At 35.7% G+C, this 18,470-nt stretch overlaps 1 protein-coding gene across 1 annotated transcript in view; it reads left to right on the top strand.

The window, feature by feature from the left end:
• Nucleotides 1-13,521, top strand: part of si:dkeyp-97b10.3 — a 105,278-nt gene extending 91,757 nt beyond the window's left edge. Inside the window, exons 11-13 of the mRNA XM_039756540.1 lie at nt 2,063-2,143; nt 8,802-9,083; nt 12,865-13,521. Of these exons, the coding sequence (XP_039612474.1) occupies nt 2,063-2,143; nt 8,802-9,083; nt 12,865-12,902 (401 nt within the window). The 3' untranslated portion in view covers nt 12,903-13,521. The remainder of the gene's footprint in view (nt 1-2,062; nt 2,144-8,801; nt 9,084-12,864) is intronic.
• The last annotated feature ends 4,949 nt before the right edge of the window (nt 13,522-18,470 follow it).

Here is an 18,470-nt window from a genome sequence, read left to right as displayed (position 1 = left end):
ACAACTCTGTGAATGTCCTTGAGTGGCCCAGCCAGAGCCCAAACTTGAATCCGATTGAACATCTCTGGGGAGATCTTAAAATGGCTGTGCACTGACGCTTTCCATCCAACCTGATGGAGCTTGAGAGGTGCTGCAAAGAGGAATGGGCAAAACTGGCCAAGGATAGGTGTACCAAGCTTGTGGCATCATATTCAAAAAGACTTGAGGCTGTAATTGCTGCCAAAGGTTCATCGACAAAGTATTGAGGTGATTTCTCAGTTTTTTTATTTTTAATAAATTTGCAAAAACCTCAAGTAAACCTTTTTCATGTTGTCATTATGGGGTGTTGTGTGTAGAATTCTGAGGGAAAAAATTAATTTAATCCATTTTGAAATAAGGCTGTAACATAACAAAATGTGGAAAAAGTGAAGTGCTGTGAATACTTTCCGGATGCACTGTATATATACACCATGACATAGGTGCTACTGTGCATTATAGACAGTCATAAAGTGTATACATTATCAGTTCAGTCATACTAGCATCTTTGCAAAATAAAAAAATCAGATTTATACTCATCACTTCATAAAAGATTCTGCCATTGGCTGTTGCTTGTTGCTTTATGGTATGCCATGCAGCTGAAACCTTACAAGAATATATTTTTAAGACTTCTTCATACAGTCAAAGTGTGTACTTTGGTACCAAATAAACTCTGCCAAATGCTGAGTAAACATTTGACTTGACATGTTCTAGTTATCTTAAATATATCATTGTTTTTTGGAAAACACATGAAATTCTTTTCATTGTATTAAATTTATTGTGATGTTGTAGAGTGTTTTCACAAGCTGGTCTAACACTTTTGCTCAGTACTGTGTGTGTGTATATATAATATTTTGTAATTATGTAAAATATTTTGAAGAGATGCTTATCTGACAAATAATTGCCCTGGGTAAGGGCATCATCAGGATGACACTGAAATGGATACAATTTTGTAGGACAGTTTGTCATGAGGCAAGGACAGATAGTAGGCAATTGCAAGCACATGGCTGCTGCCTAGGAAAGCAGGTGCTAGACTGCTTACCTTTGGGACAAATTCAGTGATTATTAGCAGCCATATTCATCTACTGAAAAGCATACTTTAGTATAAAAAATGTGCTGTCCTTTTAAGTAAAAGGCAGCTGAAGTTCTGCCAGGGACACTTTACTCTTTAGGGGACAACTAAAGGCCGTGGGGGCAGAAACACCAGAAGCCTCTAGAAAGAGCTCTTTTCTTTTTAACAAAATCAGGGCCACTTTAGATTCTAAGGCTTTGTCAGAAGTGATCCTAACATTGGATTTAGATCCACCTTACATTCAAGGTTTATTAAGTCTAGCCAAGAAAATAGAGCAGAGATAGGGCACCTCTTCACTTCCTCAACTACTTTGTGAAAGAGCCCAAGACAGAGAGACAGATTGGTATTAGGACAAGTGAGTGATTTGTGTTGATAGGATTGTTCTTGATCTATTTATCCAAATCATCATCCAAAGATTTGATGTCGAGATTTTGATGAATCTCATTGTTTTAGACCTCCCCGAGTCTAAAAATACCATTTTTGGAATTATGTAACTTAATTATGTAACTTGAGTACGCTTTTAGGTCAACCAAAATTTGCATACAAGTATTATGCACAAAACGTAGATATCTATCAACTTTTCGGCTATTTCCGTTAACTGGAAGTGGTATAGTCCAATTTATTCAACTATACTTTTATAATAGTTGTTCAATATATTGTTAATTTGGTTTGATTTGTTGTTAATGGTTCTTTAATGTACATAATATAAAAATATAATCAAATATCCATCCCCATATCTGAGTATACAAGAAAGTATATGGGAGACTACTTCCGGTTTTTTATTTCTGTTTTTAATTTTGGTAGTATAGAGTTACAATAAATGTGTTTTGTTTTTCTTATAGTATATAGATATTTGTAACATATGAATAATTGCTTGAAATATTTAGTAAGATGCTTAGCACATTTTCAAGGAAGATATTTACCTTATTATTAGTGTTGTGAGTATTGTCCATTGACGCAGCCTTTTATTCGCAGGGATTAAAAGGAGACGCTCTAGCAACACATCTGATGAAGAAGACAATAATTTTAAAAGTCCCAAATGGAATGATATGACAGGTAGTACTGTTTTACGGACATACCTTGTTGCAAATATGATACATTTAAATACATTTGATGATACATTTAAATATATTTTTAAGAGCACACTTAATCCTATAAGAGCAGCATATAATACATTGTTACTGTGCAACTTCCATATTGGCAGTTGTCTAAAGCATATTCATACTTAGAGTTGTAGGGCAATAGTGCTAATCACTTTTCCACCAATTTGTGCCATAACACAGAAAATAAAAATGAAATTCTACTTCCAAATTCAAATCCATAGACCATCTAAATTGTTATCAGAATCTGTTACCAAGTAACTGTTATCTTCGAGGAGTAATCAAAGATACAATACATGATTTAAAGCTGCCTTTAGTTTTAATTATAGATTATGTAGTTCAGTAATACAAAATAGCAAGATCTATATTTTTTTTCTGTCAGCAAAGGATGTTCAGTTTTTTTTAATTGTTATGCAAGTGTGAGAAGTGTATTGCGTGTACTTTACACATTTTTAGAGGCTTATTCTTATGTTTTGTTATTTCTGAATTAGTTGCATTTTTTTCTTTGGTAATGTTAATACATAAGAAATTAAACAATGTAGTTTTTAAAATGCCTTAAGTGTTTTTATTAGTTTTCCTAAAGGCTCTACCAGTGTCTTTATGTTCTTTATTTGTCATTTTGCTTTATAATGTGAAACACCAACAACATTTTTTTTTTTTATTACACTTTTTCATACAAATGGTGTGGCTCAAAATGCTTTACAAGATGAAGAAAGAAATGTTTATAAAAATAAAAATAAGTGTAGTCAATACTAAATAACATATAATAAAATAAGGTCCAAAGGATGGGAGGACAGGAAAAAACCAAAAAAAAACTCTAGGAGGTTGGAATAAAAAACTACCTGTAAATCTGCATGGGTTCCAAGGCCACAAGACAGCTCCCACTGGGCATTCTACCTAACATAAATGATTTAAAACAGTCCTCATGGTTTTCAGGCTTCACGTGAATGAATTAGATGATGATGGGCATGTGGACATCAGGGGTACTGCCTTCAAACCATCAATGTGGGGACTGCATGGTGCCTTGATCAGGTGGTGGTGGCGCAGATTGCCACCACAGAAAAAAATGGAAAAACAAAGGCAGAGAAAAGTAGGGATTAGTATGGATTGCGGAGACATAATAAAAATGATAATTCAATGCATATGTAGTTTATCAGGATTACGCTAAAATGTAGCTATGAGAAAGCCTTTTGAAAATAATTTCATTTAACAGTTCTTTAAACTGCTCCACTGCAGTAGCCTGGTAAATTTCTGCCAGAAAGGTATTACAGATTTTAGGTGCATAACAACAGAAGGCTGCCTCACCACTTCTTTTAAGTCTAGCTCTTTGAATTAAAGCAGACACTCAATCGAAGATCTAAGGTTACGTTTTAAAGTATAAGGTAACAGGCATTCCAAAATATGGGATGGAGCGAGATTATTTAAGGTTTTGTAATCCATAAGCAGTATTTTAAAGTCAACCAATGTAATGACATCAAATTGGAGAGATGTGATCGGATTTTCTTTTCCTAGTTAAGATTCTGGCAGCTGCATTCTGCACTAGTTGCAACCTATTTTGGGTAGTCCTGGAAGGAGTGCATTACAGTAATCAAGTTGATTAAAAACAAAAGTGTGAAGTAATTTTTCAGCATCTTGCAAAGTTATAAGGGACCTATTTTTTGCTATATTCCTTAAGTGAAAAAATGCTGTCATGGTAATCTAATTAGTATATGATTTAAAATTTAGGTCAGAGTCACTAATTACCCCTAAATTCTTTACCTCCGTCTTGACTTTTAAGCCTCATGGATCAAGTTTATTTCTAATACTCTCACTATATCCATTTTTGCCAATAACTAAGATTTATGTTTTCTCCTTATTTAGTTTAAGAAAATTACTACTCATCCACTCTGAAACACAAGTTAAACATCAGGTGCTATTGATAAATATAGTTGTGTGTCAAAAACATAGCTGTGGTAGCTCACATTATGCCTTGAGATAATCTGACCTTATCACGTGTCTTTAAGGTATAATTACCACAACTAACAAAGATATTTCTGCTTGTTAAATAAGAATCAAACCAAATTAAGACACTGCCAGTGAGGCCAACCCATTGACTAAGGCAATTTATAAGAATATTGTGATCAATGGTATTAAATGTGGCACACAGTTCTACAAGGATGAGAACAGATAAATGCCCACTGTCTGCATTTACCCACAAGTCATTTACTACTTTAATGTGTGCAGTTTCTGTACTGTGATTTGTTCTAAAACCTGATTGAAACTTGTTAAGAATAGAATGTTTATTAGTGATCATTTAGTTGTGTAATGACTGTCTTTTTTAGAATTTTATTCAAGAAAGGTAGGTTACTGCCTCACATCAACTTTTAATCCTTTAGTAATCACTAAATTCATTGTGTGCCCCAAATGTGTGTTGGCTGGCTAATGTGCTGGCTCAGATCAAAAACGTGCAGGAGGCTCATGAATTCTTTTGCTTTCAGGTCACCCTGATTATCGATATGAAAGTTAGTCTTTCTTTACACAGACAAACATAGACACTTGGAATAAGCTACCAATTAGTGTGGTAGACAGTAAGGTGTTAGCGACTTTTAGAACTAGACTTGATGTTTTTTAGAAGAATTAAGTGGATAGGACTTGCAAGCTTTATTGGGCTGAAAGACCTGTTCTTGTTTATAGTGTTCCAATGTTCTAAAAAGAATAGAACAGACATTGGGCATCCTACTTCCTAACCATCCATCTTCCTAAGGGCAGGTTCACAGGACAGCTTGAGGTTATCAAAGCAAGCATTGGGCACATGGCTGGAACAATTCCCAGATAGCACGGTAGGCTGTCACTGGGCAAACACAAACACACAATGGCTTCTTTAGCAACACCAATCACCTGAGGTTTATTTAGGCTGAAGCTCAGTAAGTTTAGTACAGTTTTTAGCATAGGCAGAGTGGTAGCACAGAGCTTTCATTCTTGCTTCACAGCATCATCTTCTATATGGTGTCTGCCTATTTTCCCAGAGTATTTATGGATTAATCGGCATCAATGAGAGCCTGTGAGTCTTCACTCAAAAACATTGTCCTCAGTTTTCTTTCATTACCATATCCACAGCAAAGGCAAATCATTATGCATCCAAAAATTCGATAATTGGTTTCAATCAGCATTTATTTATATAGCACATATTCATACAAAAAAAATGTAGCTCAAAGTGCTTTACAAAATGAATAGAAAAATAGAAGACACAATAAAAAATAAACATAAGTCAACATTAATTAACATAGAATAAGAGTAAGGTCCGATGGCCAGGGTGGACAGAACAAAACAAAAAAAACTCCAAAGGCTGGAGAAAAAAATAAAATCTGTAGGGGTTCCAGACCAAGAGACCGCCAGTCCCTCTGGGCAATCTACCTAACATAAGTCAAACAGTCCTCTTTGTATTTAGGGTTTTCATGGAAGGACCTGATGATGATGGTCACGTAGACTTCTGGCTTTCAGTCCATCAATGTTGGTGCATCATGATGCTCTGAGTAGGTGGTGGTGGCGCAGGCCGCCACCACAAAGAAACCGGAAAAAGAAACAGAAGAGAGAGTAGGGGTCAATATGGATTTTGGAGCCACTGTGAATAGTTATTATGATGAATTGAACATACAGAGTATCAGTATTAAGTTAAAGTGAAGTTATAAAAAGGCCATGTTAAAGTAATGTGTTTTCAGCAGTGTTTTAAAGTGCTCTACTGTATTAGCCTGGCAAATTCCTATTGGCAGGCTATTCCAGATTTTAGGTGCATAACAGCAGAAGGCCGCCTCACCACTTCTTTTAAGTTTAGCTTTTGGAATTATAAGGAGACACTCATTTGAAGATCTAAGGTTACGATTTGGAATATAACGTGTCAGGCATTCCGATATATAAGATGGAGCGCGATTATTTAAGGCTTTATAAACCATAAGCAGTATTTTAAAGTCAACCCTGAAAGACACAGGTAACCAGTGTAGTGACATCATGTGTTCAGATTTTCTTTTCCTAGTTAGGATTCTAGCAGCTGCATTCTGCACTCGTTGCAAGTGATTGATGTATTTTTTGGGTAGTCCTGAGAGGAGTGCATTACAGTAATCTAGTCTACTGAAAACAAAAGCGTGAATTAATTTCTCCGCATCTTTCAATGATATAAGAGGTCTAACTTTAGCTATGTTTCTTAAGTGAAAAAATGCTGTCCTAGTGGTCTGATAAATACGCGATTTAAAATTCAGATTACAGTCAATGGTTACCCCTAAATTTTTTACTTCTGTCTTAACTTTTAATCCTAGTGCATCAAGTTTATTTCTGATAACCTCACTGAATCCATTATTGCCAATTACTAAAATTTCAGTTTTCTCTTTATTTAGTTTGAGAAAATTACTATTCATCCATTCAGAAATACCAGTAAGACATTGTGTTAGTGTATCGAAAGAGTCAGGGTCATCAGGTGCTATTGATAAGTAGGTCTGTGGTGGTTCAACCTGCTCTATTGCACACTCTGTCTTTTTCATTTTCTAAATATTGTTTTTATCATGCCATGGAAAGTGCAGGTGGCTTGGCTCTTTCAAAAATCTAAGGCTTTTAAAAAAAGTGTAATCAGTTCAGTTCAAATGTACTATTATCAGTACAAAGTACTGTACAAGGAAACTCATTTTGCTCTTTTCAGTCTCACTCCATTTACTATGTAAAATAACTACACAGAATGTAATAGGTGAAAGTAGGAACCATTTAAAAAAAGTAATTGTATGCTTTGTGTAAGAATTTCTATGTTATGACAAGCGAAGGCAGACCATAACTGCTGAAGAAACAGAATTACAGAATCAAAACTAAAATAATAAGCATAGTATTGCTTTTAAAATGTCTAACTCAACACCCATAACACTCACAGTGACAAGAGAAGTAACAAAGAAACATATCTTGAGAAAACAGTACTAAGAATCAGGAAGGTAATTAATTATTTCCAGTTTACTTTTGTTGTCAACAGCATGCTTCAAAAAAAACAGAAGGCACGTTTTCTTAAATCGAAAAACCTACTTCAGAGTGGACATATTAAGTATTTAAGGGTTCTCACAATGTAATCCCAGTTTCCATTAGCTCCATTATACAACACAAATGTGGGTTAGTTATTTTTATAAATTTATAAAATGTGATTCACTTAAGAACTCAGTTCTATGTGGCAAATTAACATATACCATGATTGTGAAGAAATAACTTAAACTTGAAAGATACTGAACTAATCTTTTAATACTCCTGCTAATTTTTTAAATTAACATTTTATTTGCTACTGCATGATTATGTAATCAACCAATGCTGAAAGCACTGATTTATTAATCAAAGTGAGTCATATTTTACACAAATAAAGGATGTGTCACCACATTTAGCCAATTAACAATCAGCACAAGCCTACATGGTGCTACCTAAATTTCAACTGTCATATTTGATTGCAAATATATGCAGTTTGAGACTATGGAAGAAATGAGAAAGGAATAGAAATATAATAGTCCAAGCTCTATAGAGGCAATCCAACCCTCATTCATCCCTGAGTGTTTTACTTTGTGCCACATTTATCCCTAACTATCTACAGCTAAGCAGCACACCAGTGGTTCAGTATTTACTGAAAATAAGGTATGCAGGAAGCATTTTGAGGTTGAGCTGTACTTTTCAGTTGTTCACTTACAAGAGAATTGTGTGTTTTCACCATCTTTAAACTACACAATTTGAACATGTAGAAGGTGCTTGGTTTGGGGACATTCATAGATTTTCTTTTTTTATTTACAAAATGTTAACATCCTTGTGAGTAATTCTGCCCCAGACATGACACTTAAAAAATTCCTTTCACTACATGCATGTTCCATACTTTTTACATAAGGAAACATGGCCAAATGTTCCAACCTGCATTATCAATTTGTGAGAAGCACAGTCTTCTTTAAATCAAAATTATACATTATGCCTGTCTCCTGACCTGCACGACATTGTTATCATGTCATTTTATCTTACTTAACTAGAAATATCCTAACTCACCTTCAATAACGCAGTAGAAAAACGGTGTGCTACAAGTTAAAAAAAATCAAAGTCACTTTGCTTGAAACTCTTTAAAACTTAATTAGGCCACAGTTATGTTAAACACTGCAGGACAGCCTAGATCTTTGAAGGACAATTAAACTTTTTGCAGGTACAATGAGTCACTGCTTCTCTTTGAACACTTATTGAATGTAATCTCACCGTTTGAAACCTTGTTTATGCCACTCATTTCTTTGTCTGTTGAGGATTTCTGTATGGCTCTTCACACTGTCTGATTCATATTATATTGTATTGTAATTTTTTATCATATATTGTAAGTCAAATTAATGCTTGATAATTAAAATTATTATAAGGTGGATTTTTTTAATTTAATCTACAGTCAGTTCATTAACTTGATGTTATTATGGTTGTTATTTTGTGACTTAGGACTAGATTGCAAACTCTAAAGAGAGTTTACTTCATTTGATTGTCCAAGTATAGCATAGGACAGGGTTTATGTATTGTATGTTAGAAATACAGAAGTTTAACAGCACTTGGTAACTGTTACCATTTGACTTTTGTGTTAACATAGATATGTAATATGTTCTTTACAGATGGACAACAGAGAAGCACTAATGCATGTGTAACAGACAAGCAGATTATGGCAATTGCCCAGCGACTTGACAAAAAATGGAAAGAGATTGCCATAACTTGCCTTAATCTTTCAAAAAAGGACATTGACAGGATTCAAGGGGAGGAAGATGATCTTACAATGCAAAAGTTTTTGATGCTTGATGAATGGAGAAATAAGAAAAAAAATGATGCAACATTAAGAAACCTGTCCAAGTCTCTGCGAGAGTCTGAAATTCCAGTTGAGCTAAATAACTTTCTCGAAGGTATGGAAACATGGATACGTGTTTTTATTCTACATCTCTGATTCACTTTGCTCAGATTATACCTTCAGACACTTACAATACCATGGGTTCTATCTCACCATCTGCCTGCTGTTAGTCTCTAGTCCTGCCTCCTACTTGTTACTTGTTGCTGATGCAGGATGTTACCTGAGGCTTATTTAAACACATCTAATACATTATTTGAATTGTCCCTTGGCCATCCCTCAGAGACCAATCTTTAAATCTTTGATATTCATAGTTTCATTATTCCTATAATTTTTGAATTTTGTTGCATCTTTTTTTTCACAAATGTCTTTGCTTATACTTATTTACCTCCTGCCCATGTTTAATTTAGAATTTTAATTTTAGGGCTCAATTATATTTTATTAATACATTGGGTTCTGTGGTGCTTAAAACACTTCAGAAAGTGCAATGCAATGCATGCATGCAATTTCACACTTCATTTTACTCTCAAAACATGGATCGCAGAGGCTATAGATATTTTTATTTACACTGCCACAGCAAACGGGACAGTGGTGCTTCACAATGGAGATTGTTTCCCATAGGCAACCACAGCTCCCTAGCCAATGGCCGGTTTCCAGCATAGTATGAGACTTCTGAAAGAGTAAAGACCGGTAAGATGTGTTGTTTTGTCTAAAAGCAAGGGGGGCAAACCAAAATATAACCGAGGATATCTTAAAGGTTTCATTTATTGTTAGAGCCTAGTAGTCCAGACATTTCTGGGACCTTCTCTGCTTCAGAGTTTGGTGCCAGTTGTTATCAGAGGTTTAACCTTATGTGATGGCAAGAGCAGTGAGACTAAATTACCGTAAACTGCAGATACTTTTGAAGAGTTTGCTTGGCTGTTTGGATTTGTAGCTGTGTGCTGTACTGCTAAGCCTTTCTCAGCTTGCCAGACAAACTGTTTGCCCTTTTGGTTACAGCATGCAGTTATTGTTAGACAATGCCAAAATGGTTTCACCAATCAGTTAACATAATATTGGGATTGTCAGGACTTGCAAACACTGCAAAGAAAAGAAACAAGTGCTCATATTTATCAAGCTCTAACTGGCTCAAATATCTCAGAGAGATGCAAATTTGGAATAGGAGTAAAAGCATTTTATCAATTTTCCTAATTTAGGAAACTTCTCTTAACTTCAGCAGAATTTAGGAGATCTTGTGAACTATCCTAACTAACTAGGAGCTGGCAGAAGATGGCGTTTAGGCAGAGACCAATACACACATTCTGGGAAAGGCTGAATGTTTTTGAACAATGAACTCGTAAAAATGACGCTGATTTGACTGAAACTCCTAGCTGGAAGTAGGTAGTAGGATGCAAAACTGCTCTGCTTCTCCAGCCGTACTCTTGGGTAGGACTAATTTTTATACTAGTGTAATGGGGTCCAATAGTTTGTTAAATAGGACTCATAATATTTAATTTGCATGTTTTATTTAAATACCATGTAGCTTTTAAGTGAATCAACTGTGTGACCAAGACTATAGCTATACTATAGGGCTTATAAGGGAAGACTAGCTTTGCTTTTTAATTGTGTGGATTTAACAAAGATTTTAGCAAAAGGGTATGTAGGACACGAAATTCTGACAAGCAGGCGATTTAGCTCAAGAATGACATCATACTGACAGGAACAGCTTGAGGGAGGAGGGAGCAAATACAGGTGAATGAAGACAAGTATTCTGGGGGCTACTAAAACAGTTAAAAGTTTCAGAAGACAGAGTGGGCCATTTATGAGAGTACTTTAGAAAAGGGATCCACTAGATCTGTTATTCTTTTTAACCCATCAGCTAAACAAATTGAAGGGAATTAAAATGTATTTTAACACGGTAATTCTGGGATACAAATAGTTATGCTAATACAGAGAGCTTTGGGAGAAATATACAGATATAAAGCAAACTTTAGGAAGAATTGTTTACCGGTTGTATTTAAGCTCACATTTTGATTTTTTGATTCAATGTATTTTGTTAATTCCTGAACAGAAAAGATAAACTAACCAGAACGTATATGTCTGTAAAGGAATGTGAAATGGGGGCTTTGGGGACTTTGTTATTTAACTTGTGCCTCCTAATTATCTCAAAGTAATTTCAGGTTGACAGAAAATCCAAGGGTAAATTTCCACTCATCCAATTTCTGGCTAATGTCAGTTATTAAAAATAAGCTACCAAACCACGGTATAAAAGAAAGCACGTATTTGTGAGACACAGATGTACAGTATGTTCAGCCGTAATTGAAACTTGCCTTGTTTATTGAGATCATCTGAACCCAGTGTGATTGTTTAATTGATTTATTTGTGTAGTTCTTTAAAAGGTAGCAATCTGGGCTTGTCGGAGTGTGTTTTTTGATATTTTTAAAGGAGCAAGTCGTGCTCAGTCTTCGAATTGTGCAGACCTTTCAGGAGTTATGAAGTAGCCTGGTTCTAACCCTTACTTAATGTTTTGAAACCGGGGTTGCCAGCTTCGATTGCTTTGTTTGATTTATGCAGTCCTTTCAGCTAAAGGAACTAATCATCTCTCTGAACCCTTGTAAGGTATTTCAGAACCAAGTTTGCCAACCTCTGCTCTTTTACTTTGTTTGATTTGTGCAGCCTTTTCAGGGGACGTGCCTCCCTTTTGCCTCTGTATAGGTATTCTTGCTTGCTCTGTTTTGAAGCTAAGGTCACTAGCCTTGGCCATATTGCTTGATTTGATTTGTGTGCTTGAGATATAAGTGATGGATGTATCTCATGGGTTGTATATGTAAATCAAGGGTAATAATTTAGGCATTTTCAGTATTAATTTTCCCACCAATATAAAAAGAACCTTAGTACTTCTGAATGTGACACTTCACACCCAAAAACACCTAGTCAGACTTTTAGTGCAGTTTCTGGGAGTAATTCAGAGATGCTTCACAGATGACTCTGTACACCTTACACCAAATATGAACGATTCATTGCTTTTGATAAATTTTAGAAAATGGAGGCAGTTATAACAAGACAACTGCACATTTTAAAGGAGTAGTGTCACTAAGTTCCGGTTTTAAATCCCAGTCCAATCCATGCCTTTGTGGTGTATAAATATTTTTCTCATTTCTGTGTGGGTACTCAAGTTTTCCAAACACAATCAGCACATCCCACTTTGTCCATTATGAGTGAGCGTGGTGTCACACTTGGGTCACAGATTTGCATAGAAACACAGGAGGTTGGAGACAGGAATCTTATACAAACACTGCAAATGTCTCTTTTTCAAATGTTTAAACATACTCTCCATGACAAAATAGAAAGGACAGAGAGAGAGAAAGAAGCAAACCATCAATCCCAATTCTGACAGGTGCTGTACATGCTTTTTAAGTATGCGGAGTACCGCGCGAGAGGTTTATCATGCGACAGAGCCAAATAAAGTAAGGTGCAATGTGATGGTAGTCTGTCAATATTTTTCAGGGGTTTTCTCAGGAACGTCTGTATTCTCTGATGGTGCGATCAGCCCCCAGCTTACAGTGGGTATTTATACTGTAAGAATGTGCCTTATGATGGAGTAGTGCTCCTTCCATGGTTGGTTCCTGCCTTGGGCCACATGTTGTTGGAAGAAGGTTTGACCCCGCACCATCCAACCCTGAACTGGGTTAAGTATTTCTCAATAGTGACTGATAATCAGAGCGATGATATACAAAATTACATTTGAATCCATCTTGAATTTTACAGCAATACACATGTAGTATTTTTTATTAATTGTGTCTTTGTTTCTTTTTTACATTTTATTTTAATTCTTTGTGAATTCTTTGTATATTTTACAGATATGTTGAAAAACACAAAGGACAATGCGAAGCATTAAAACTGCTGGATTTCTGGAAATTTGTTGGTGAATTTTATGTCTTTATCCTCAGGAAATACTTTCACTTTACACTGTTTTCAGACATTTTTACTTATTTGTTGAACTTGTTCCTTGCCCTGGTAATAATAAACATGAGACGCTCTGTGCAGTTTCATTTTGTGTTGTTTAATGTTGTGCAGAGGATCATTTCTTTAATTAGCTTAATAGATACTTGTATTAATTGAACTTTACAAAAAGGAATATTCTTTAAATTGGTGAAGCTGTGAAAAAGTGTTTATCAGCACTTTAAAACCAGGTTTGACTTTTATTCACAAGTTGGCTTTTTGCAACTTGTATAACTGCCCTGTTCCACATGAAAGATGAAATTAATGTTAACTTGTTATTGTTCATATATTCATTGAAAATATTGTTTTCTTATCTGGAATCTAGGAAGATGAGTTTATTTAGAATCACTTGCAGCTCCTGCTCAGACAAGAATGTTGCAAATGTAGCAATTCAACCTTTTATGTTCAGTTCTGACAAAATATATTTTTATACTTGAACAATCTAAAAACTTAACACTTGAGTTCTTTATGTGAATTTGGTTTTTGTGGAATCAATAAAAAAATTGTGTCCAGTGTTTCTTGTAGTATTGTAGAGTTTTGTTCAGTGCTGATTAAGGTACTGTATTCAGGAAGAACACTAACACCCCATTGCCATTATCTAGGACAGGGGTTCTCAACGTCGGTCGGCCCTGGGGACCCCCCGTCGCTGCAGGTTTTTGTCCCAGCCAGCTTCTGGTTTTAATTGAACTCCTGGGCTAATTAAGTGAACTGATATTTCCCAAGTTCTGTGTTTAGGGAACAATATATTAACTAAACTTGCTAAAAAAAAAAAAAACAAATATTAAAATGTACCAAGCATTTATATAGAAATAATGCCTTTTTTTTTCTTTTTAACAGTATTTTCATCTTGATTTTCATTCTACTTTTCAAGGTGTTCTAATTGATTAATTAATCCAATTTTTACTAATTAGTGGGTCTGACGCTAAAGTAGTTGCAACCTTTGATTATTCAGTGGTGTTTGCCTGGGTGTCTGATCTGCTCCTTTTAAGTTGTCATAATTAAGATACAACTGCACAGAGAAAGGGCAAAGTATAATGAAATCAACAAAAGAAAGTTAGGCATTTAAATCTATAGCAAAGGCAGAAATATTTCTAAATGTCTTATAAATGTAAAAATCATGCTGCTATGCTTTTCTGAATGTCGAATAAAAGAAAAAAAAAAACAGCTAATTAGATGAGCTCAGTGTTATGAGGTGTTGTCACTGATTAGGAATCTGGTTGGAACAAAAACCTGCAGCCACAGGGGGTCCCCAGGGCCGAGTTTGAGAAACACAAGTGTAGATAATAAATAAATAAATAAAAGGACATTCTGTACATTTCTTCTGTTCCCTCCAAAGGAAGCTAAATATGGTGCTCTTGTAAGTAGTGTGATGCACAAATGGTTTGATATCCAAAGTGCATGATTAGTTTGAAAAATGGCCTTTCCTTTATGCATTAATTATTTTAAATGGTTGCAAATGTGTGCCTCCTGTGTAACTTTTTGCAATAAAGAAACCATGAAAATGCAATATCTTCAGTTCTGACATACTTCTAAAAATACTGATTTTTTTAATATTTTTTTTTAAAGGCTAAACATAGTAGGGTAACATATTTTTGTAATTCTAATTTTCAGTCTCCCTGTACAAGATAACTAAATGTATAAACCAGCATTTCAGGGTGGAACCAAAAAAGTGACACATCCTTAAATGCTTACAAAATGATATTGTTGTGGTATATGCTTAAAATAACGAGAAGATAAATAAACTGGAAGAATAGAATAGAAAATACAGGACATACTGGGTAAATCTGAAGAAATACAATGTGATCCCACAGAGTCGCCCCAGATAAATTCCTGTCAGCCTGCCTTCTGTATATGCTCCTACATTACTTTTAACAAAAGCATACTTTGGTACATCCCTTTTTTGAAATGAGACTAACTTTTTTTTTTTCTTGAGGTCATTCTTTATAACCTAATTAAGTTTGCATAAAATGTATTTATAATATGCCATTTTAGTATAGGATTCTCAAAAGCAGTGTTAATGTTTGTGCTGTGCCATGTATTGGAATGACAGGGACATTGCAACCAGATGGACAAACAGACACACACACACAAACACTTACTCTTATATTAAGGTGTGTCAGAAGTGTCTAGAGCAGAATTTCTTAAACTAAGGCTTGGGACCCAAATTGAGTCTCAGATATGTATGTGATGGATCGTGCAGTAAATTTAGCCTAGTTAATCTAAACCTGAATTCTGTGGTGAGTGATACACTGCCAACTATTTATCATGCTATTTATTGTGGTAGTATGTGAAAGAACATTGTTGACACAGCACAGAAAAGTTTTGTTTCTATGGCACAAAACTATAAAAAATAGCAGAGAGGAGGGAGAGACAGTTGAACTTATGAAGTGAAGACAAAGGCACTAGTTTAAAATGTCAAAGAAAAATTAATGGTTGTGGCACAATTTTCAGGACATTATGAAAGGCAAGTGAATAGAGTTGGGGTATAAAGTACATCCGGAAAGTATTCACAGCGCATCACTTTTTCCACATTTTGTTATGTTACACCCTTATTCCAGAATGGAGTAAATTCATTTTTTACTCAGAATTCTACACACAACACCCCATAATGACAACGTGAAAAAAGTTTACTTGAGGTTTTTGCAAATTTATTAAAAATAAAAAAACTGAGAAATCACATGTACATAAGTATTCACACCTTTTGCCATGAAACCCAAAATTGAGCTCAGGTGCATCCTGTTTCCCCTGATCATCATTGAGATGTTTCTGCAGCTTAATTGGGAGTCCACCTGTGGTAAGTTCAGTTGATTAGACATGATTTGGAAAGGCACACACCTGTCTATATAAGGTCCCACAGTTGACAGTTCATGTCAGAGCACAAACCAAGCATGAAGTCAAAGGAATTGCCTGTAGAACTCCGAGACAGGATTGTCTCGAGGCACAAATCTGGGGATGGTTACAGAAAAAAATCTGCTGCTTTGAAGGTCCCAATGAGTACAGTGGCATCCATCATCCATAAGTGGAAAAAGTTCGAAACCACCAGGACTCTTCCTAGAGCTGGCCGGCCATCTAAACTGAGCGATCGAGGGAGAAGGGCCTTAGTCAGGGAGGTGACCAAGAACCCGATGGTCACCCTGTCAGAGTTCCAGAGGTCCTCTGTGGAGAGAGGAGAACCTTCCAGAAGGACAACCTTCTCTGCAGCAATCCACCAATCAGGCCTATATGGTAGAGTGGCCAGACGGAAGCCACTCCTTAGTAAAAGGCACATGGCAGCCCGCCTGGAGTTTGCCAAAAGGCACCTGAAGGACTCTCAGACCATGAGAAACAAAATTCTCTTGTCTGATGAGACAAAGATTGAACATTTTGGTGTGAATGCCAGGCGTCACGTTTGGAGAAAACCAGGCACCGCTCATCACCAGGCCAATACCATCCCTACAGTGAAGCATGGTGGTGGCAGCATCATGCTGTGGGGATGTTTTTCAGCGGCAGGAACTGGGAGACTAGTCAGGATAAAGAGAAAGATGACAGCAGCAATGTACAGAGACATCCTGGATGAAAACCTGCTCCAGAGTGCTCTTGACCTCAGACTGGGGCGACGGTTCATCTTTCAGCAGGACAACGACCCTAAGCACACAGCCAAGATAACAAAGGAGTGGCTTCAGGACAACTCTGTGAATGTCCTTGAGTGGCGCAGCCAGAGCCCAGGCTTGAATCTGATTGAACATCTCTGGAGAAATCTTAAAATGGCTGAGCACCGACGCTTCCCATCCAACCTGATGGAGCTTGAGAGGTGCTGCAAAGAGGAATGGGCAAAACTGGCCAAGGATAGGTGTGCCAAGCTTGTGGCATCATATTCAAAAAGACTTGAGGCTGTAATTGCTGCCAAAGGTGCATCAACAAAGTATTGAGCAAAGGCTGTGAATACTTATGTACATGTGATTTCTCAATTTTTTTATTTTAAATAAATTTGCAAAATCCTCAAGTAAACTTTTTTCATGTTGTCATTATGGGGTGTTGTGTGTAGAATTCTGAGGAAAAAAATGAATTTAATCCATTTTGGAATGAGGCTGTAACATAACAAAATGTGGAAAAAGTGATGCGCTGTGAATACTTTCCGGATGCACTGTATGTTGTACAGTAAAAGCAGTTTCAGTGGCCATGGACAACTGGTCGGTGCCTCATTGTGTGTTTGCTGTTATGGTATCTGTTGAACCCAAATCTGTAATAGAGGTGCAAAGATGATTTTGCTTGACATTTAATGTGCCTGAGTGAGGAAGGATTCCTTCTTGTAACCAAACTTTAATAAAGTGGTCGATAAATATCAATCTGCTGGTAGTGTGAAGGACAGGACCACTGAGGTGATGTAAGAACATCAGAAAATACCCAAGTTTGTGGCAAGCTGTAGACATTCAGCATAATGTCAGTTAGTAGTATTATATAGTTTAAATTGGAGAGTTCAACTCAAATAGTGCTCCCATTTTTAGGAATACTTTATTATTGAACAGTTAAAAGAAAACTGATATGTTGAACTGTTTGAATTACTATTGTATTATTTAAGGTGGGACTCATTTGAAAAAAGTGATTTTAAAAGAGTGTTATTTTAGGACAAAGTAAATAAACTGCACTGACTGTTTTTTGTCTACTTCATTCCTTATATGGTGCCATGATTCAAGTTAAATGAGCATTCATACTATCTTTTCAAAAAGCATCATATCCTTGCACAGTACCCCAGAAATTAATTTGTCTCCGCATTACTGAAGCCTACACCAAGTATTTATATATTGTATGTGTCACTGGTTTTTATTACTCGTATATGGCCATTGTTGTTTGTTTGTATATGACCCCAATGTCATTATGATAATACTCCTCTTCTTGGGTTTCTAGAGTAAAACAAGCTTGAGTAGAACTGAGTCCTTTGAACTGTGGATGCTGGCTTGTCTCCTTTGCCACTAGCTGTACAGTAGATACATTCAAGTGCAAGCTGACCAGCTACTCAACATTTCCACCAAGTTAACTGATTGCACAACACACAGCTTAATGTTTGTTATAATGTATATACGTACATAGTACAAAAGTAATGTATTAATAAAGAAATACAGGGGGGAAAGCAGTATAGTTTGTTTTTTAAAAGGTTTAATAAATTAGCCATACAATTTATAAATAAATACATGATTTGTCAGTTTAGTCCATAATTCACTGTGCATTTTGAACAACAGTAATTTAATAAATGTGGACTACAAACTAATCTTACAAACAATATTTCAGACACAGTGCATTTTTTTAAATAAACATAATTGCATTAAGAACATAAGTTGTCTAGCAATCTGTCTTTTAGAGTACTTCACATGACATCAAACTTTCAAAACAAATCAAAGAAGTAAAAAATAAATAATAAATAACTTAATCTCAGCATATGCTGAATAAATAAAATAATTTATCCAATAAAAAATAAATATAGCATCAT

This window comes from Polypterus senegalus, chromosome 1, assembly GCF_016835505.1.
Source record: "Polypterus senegalus isolate Bchr_013 chromosome 1, ASM1683550v1, whole genome shotgun sequence".
Taxonomy (NCBI): Eukaryota; Metazoa; Chordata; class Cladistia; order Polypteriformes; family Polypteridae; genus Polypterus; species Polypterus senegalus.
The sequence above is the reverse complement of the archived record's forward strand: the minus strand, read 5'-3'. Positions and strand labels throughout refer to the sequence as shown.